This window comes from Anastrepha obliqua, chromosome 1 (assembly GCF_027943255.1).
Source record: "Anastrepha obliqua isolate idAnaObli1 chromosome 1, idAnaObli1_1.0, whole genome shotgun sequence".
NCBI lineage: Eukaryota > Metazoa > Arthropoda > Insecta > Diptera > Tephritidae > Anastrepha > Anastrepha obliqua.
In genome coordinates this window covers 63,944,516-63,948,719 of record NC_072892.1, presented here as the reverse complement: position 1 = coordinate 63,948,719, position 4,204 = coordinate 63,944,516, and the positions used below count along the sequence as shown (strand labels likewise).

Genomic DNA, 4,204 nt, shown 5'->3' with positions numbered 1-4,204 from the left:
GTGTTGTGGCGGCTCGTCGCCGCCAAAGTATTGCCTTTGTGCTTTTCTGATCCATGCAAATCGACCAATTCGTATTGGCCGCTAATGTTCGCCATAGCTAAAATGGTAAGCTCCGAAAAAAGATGTTGCAAATTTGCTAAAAATATTTCCAAAAATAACGCTGATTTAGTGTAGCGAACAAAGAATTAAGTTTGGAAAAATTTCAAAAGCACGAAATTGCTGCATAAGCGTTAAGTTATTTTTGTTATTGATGCTTGTAGTTGGTGTGTACCTATAAATGTGTATAGCGGTTTATGGTAAATATGCGACTTCTTACTTCATAGTTATATATTTACATATACTTAGGAGCCGCTGCATTATTGATGGGATAGCTGGATATTTACATATGTAAAATAGTGGAAGAATTGAATGATTTTTTTAATCTGCAACCTCCGCTCATTCCTATTCAGCTTAGGATAAAAACCTCAGCTCATGAACTGTCAACGAACTCTAAACTAAGTTTCAGACTGGGTTATTCTTCATTGTGTGGTCAAAATCCGTGAAGCGAGACACCTACCTAGCGGGAAAAACATAACTCGAATATACTCAATCTCTATTCATTCAAATTCGAAGGATGAATACAACTCCATACTTTCAATACCATCAAGCGCACTCTATAGGTGGAGGCAGGAATTATGCCATACTCAGGGTACTGATTGCCTTAATAAATTATTTCCTAATCCAGATAAAACTGCAAAAATCCAATAGCTCTAACTTCAAAATATAATATATATCAGCCAAGCTATCAATGAATACTGACGCTGAAGACTCAAAGATTCGATTAGCTTCGACTGTAGACTTCGATTTCGACGTACAGGGTGAATTCTTTAGATATGTGGACACAAAAAACTTCCCACTCGCTCTAAAACTGTTCAATTGAGCGTGCGTATTGAAAATTTCTCTTCAGCAGCATCTCCACAATAGCATGGTTTGATCTATGTCTATCATCCGCTAATAATATTCAGCCAATAAGAGCTCATTCACTTACTGGGAATGCCTTTGGCGCAGCCTTTTTTTAGTTACGTCAAGTTATTGAAAAACCAGCCGGCACTAATGATTTGGAAGCCAATATTACGGTCGGTTATTTTAGAAATATGTGGTACAAAAGTAGATCAATTGGATAATAAACTGGCACGCGTTTAACAAGCCTTGCCTTTATGGCAAGAGCCATCATAAAATTAGTGAAATTAATTACACTGAAAGCCAAAAACTTCAAAAGATATTAAACTCAAGTAGGGGATACGATACTAGGTTTTCCATTTTATTTGAAAGAAAGTTTTATACACTTTTCTAAGGAACACCCGTTACCTATTTCAATTATTAAATTTTCTCTCATGTAAGCGACACTTCATTTAGGCCGAAAACATATTTCATTTGGTTAATTAAACACACAGAACAGACTACTAAGAAATGCTAGAAATCCCCATTAGGGGATCAATTAGCAACCACGTCGATCCGTAGTGTTTGGGGTGAGCGTCACAGAAGTTACCTAAATTCAATAAAAGTGCGAAGTAAACTCAAATAGTCGACACTCTCATTGACAGAATGGAGCGCACTCAGCTTTTACGCGGCATTCTCGCATTTCTTTTCATCCTACATGCAGCCAATTGCGGTAGCATTCAATTCAATTTGTCAGACTTTACCGTGGTGAACTTCCTGCAGGATGTGCGACGCTTACACAACTATGACCAGGTGGTATTCGCACGTAATCGCAATATAACTGCCATCGCAGCATTCAGAACTCCCACGAATGGAGAGTTAGAAAGCAGGCGTAAAGGAAAGGAAATATCTAATACTTTTACACTGGACGTGGATTATGAGCCGCAATTTGTGCAAAACTTAATGACAGATCTGGTAGTGCCAGTTATTCTCCTCAACGAGTGCAGCGTCCTTCAGCTGAGGAAGCACTTCAGCGCCGCTCTGATGGTGGTGGTATACTTAGAGGAGACGCTCGCATCACAGACAGGATTGCTAGGAGCGCTGGTGGCAAGTTTGGAGCAACGACGACAATCGAAGATTTTATTTCTAATAAATAACAGCGACACAACGGCGACTTGTGATGACACTTTCCTACAGCAACTCTTTCAATTCTGTTGGCAGAGCAAAATGATAAATGTGGCAGCGCTATGTAGTGACTATAAGGTAAGCAAGTTCGTGGCGATACTCCTTTTCTCCTCCCCACATATAAATCATTTATATCAATTCTTTCAGCTCACAGCTCACTTCTACAGCTACACCCATTTTCCTATATTTGCGCTGGAGTACAAAACCTTAAACGCCGATCTGCTGCACTGGGGCCCCATCTACCCCTATCGTCTGGGTAACTTACAAGGCTACAAACTGCCCTATATAATAGGCGGCTCCGAGCCACGCATTATTGTATATAATTATAATGGTCGCCAAATAGTGGGTGGCATTGCGGGCCATTTTCTCGCGACCTTCGCACGCAAGCACAACTTTTCGCTCTACGAGCCACTGCCTATCTCTTCGTATACACAATTTGCTCCAGCACAGGATTTGATTGCCGCCGTGCGTAATAATACCGTAGAGATATCTGCAGCTCACACCTTTCCAACGGGTTCCTTCGAGGGGTTTTCTTACCCTTTCGAGCAGGTTAGTTGGTGCCCTTGGGCACCGGTAGAGGCAGATATCCCGAACTATAAATTCTTTTGGATCGTCTTCGAGAGATTCGCCTTCGTACTGGTACTGGGTGCACTCGTCGTTATTTCCTTAGTGCTAAGTTGTGCGCTCTGGCAGCATGGCAATAAACCGAGTCTTTTGCATTTCTTTCTACATGGCGCTTGCTTTCGCGGTGTACTTGGTCAGTCTGCTCGGGAGATATGTGGCGCTCCCTTCGTTATACGATTCATTTATCTACAAATTTATATTTTCGGTATTCTGCTAACCACTTCGTATAATTCACATTTTGCGTCTTATTGGACGAGTGCACCGAAGGAGCAGGCATTGCAAACTTTCGACGATATTCTCCATTCAAACTGGAAAATTTATGTTTTTTCACAGGAGTTAGAAGCAATCAAAGCTCGTAAGGAGTGGAGAAAATATATTCCCATGTTTCAGACAGAACCAAATTATCAAATATTCTTGAAGACTCGTGATTCATTCGACCCAAAATATATTTACATGACACCAACTACTAAATGGAGAGTTTATAAGGAACTACAAAAAATGTTTCCCAAACCTCTTTTCCGTATGCGTTTCGATTTATGCGTTTCCATTAATTCTCCGTTTTGTTTTCCTATAAACAACAATTCGATATTTTCAGAAATCATAAAGGAAATGATTTTAGAAACTGCTCAGTCAGGTCTAACGGAGTATTGGACTCAGTCAGCCTTTATAGAATTGACCAGAGCAAAGCGTTTGAGTTTCGAGAACGTCGGCGGGAGGCGTGAGTTCAGGGAAATGAAACTGGAGGACCTGAAATACGTTTGGATAGGATATGGAGTTATGTGCGTGGTAACAACTTTGGTTTTCGCGGCAGAGCAGTGCCATTTCCGACGTAAGCGAATATATAAATTGTATAAAAGAAAAAAGTGGAACATAAAGATGCGTTTTTTAACTGGAAGTACTACAACGTCTGGAACAAATACTGGCGCTAAGTAGTATTGAAGTTCTTAGTAAATTATTATTGGCAAAAAATCCTATCAAATTGTTAGCTATTTAAAAATTGTCGATTTAATATTAAGACACAAGAATATGTTAACTAGAATGTATTGGGCATAATAAATATCTGTATGTATGTAACTGTGTACTTCACAATACATAGAACTTAGTAAAATATCTAAGTAACCTCAAATGTAGATATAATAAAGAGTAATTCCATTACGGCGGTCGCCGTAGTCGAACTCCGAGCTCCTGGAACACCATGGAACACCAAATGGTAGAAAAAGTTTTTTCAAATAGCCGTCGCTCCTCGCCAGGCACTGGGAAATTTGCGAGTGGATTTTTGCCATTCGGAGTCTGCTTAACACTCTAGGCCCCTCCATGTGTGGAACAACATCACGACGCACACCAGAATAAGGAGGAGGAGCTCGTCGAAAAATCAAAAGAGTAAGAGCCAATTACATATCCAGTCTAACCTCTCTTGGGTGGACATGCACCGTCAGTCAACTTTTGTTAACTCAATGGGAGGGTATCTTATTTTAAA

General features: G+C 40.2%; 1 protein-coding gene across 1 annotated transcript; it reads left to right on the top strand.

Annotated features, from left to right (window-relative positions):
* Positions 1–1,584: 1,584 nt before the first annotated feature.
* Positions 1,585–3,660, top strand: LOC129253350 (uncharacterized). Its single transcript, XM_054891698.1, has 2 exons — positions 1,585–2,181; positions 2,251–3,660. Exons 1-2 carry the CDS (start codon positions 1,585–1,587, stop codon positions 3,658–3,660), a joined length of 2,007 nt encoding a protein of 668 aa, XP_054747673.1.
* Positions 3,661–4,204: the final 544 nt, after the last annotated feature.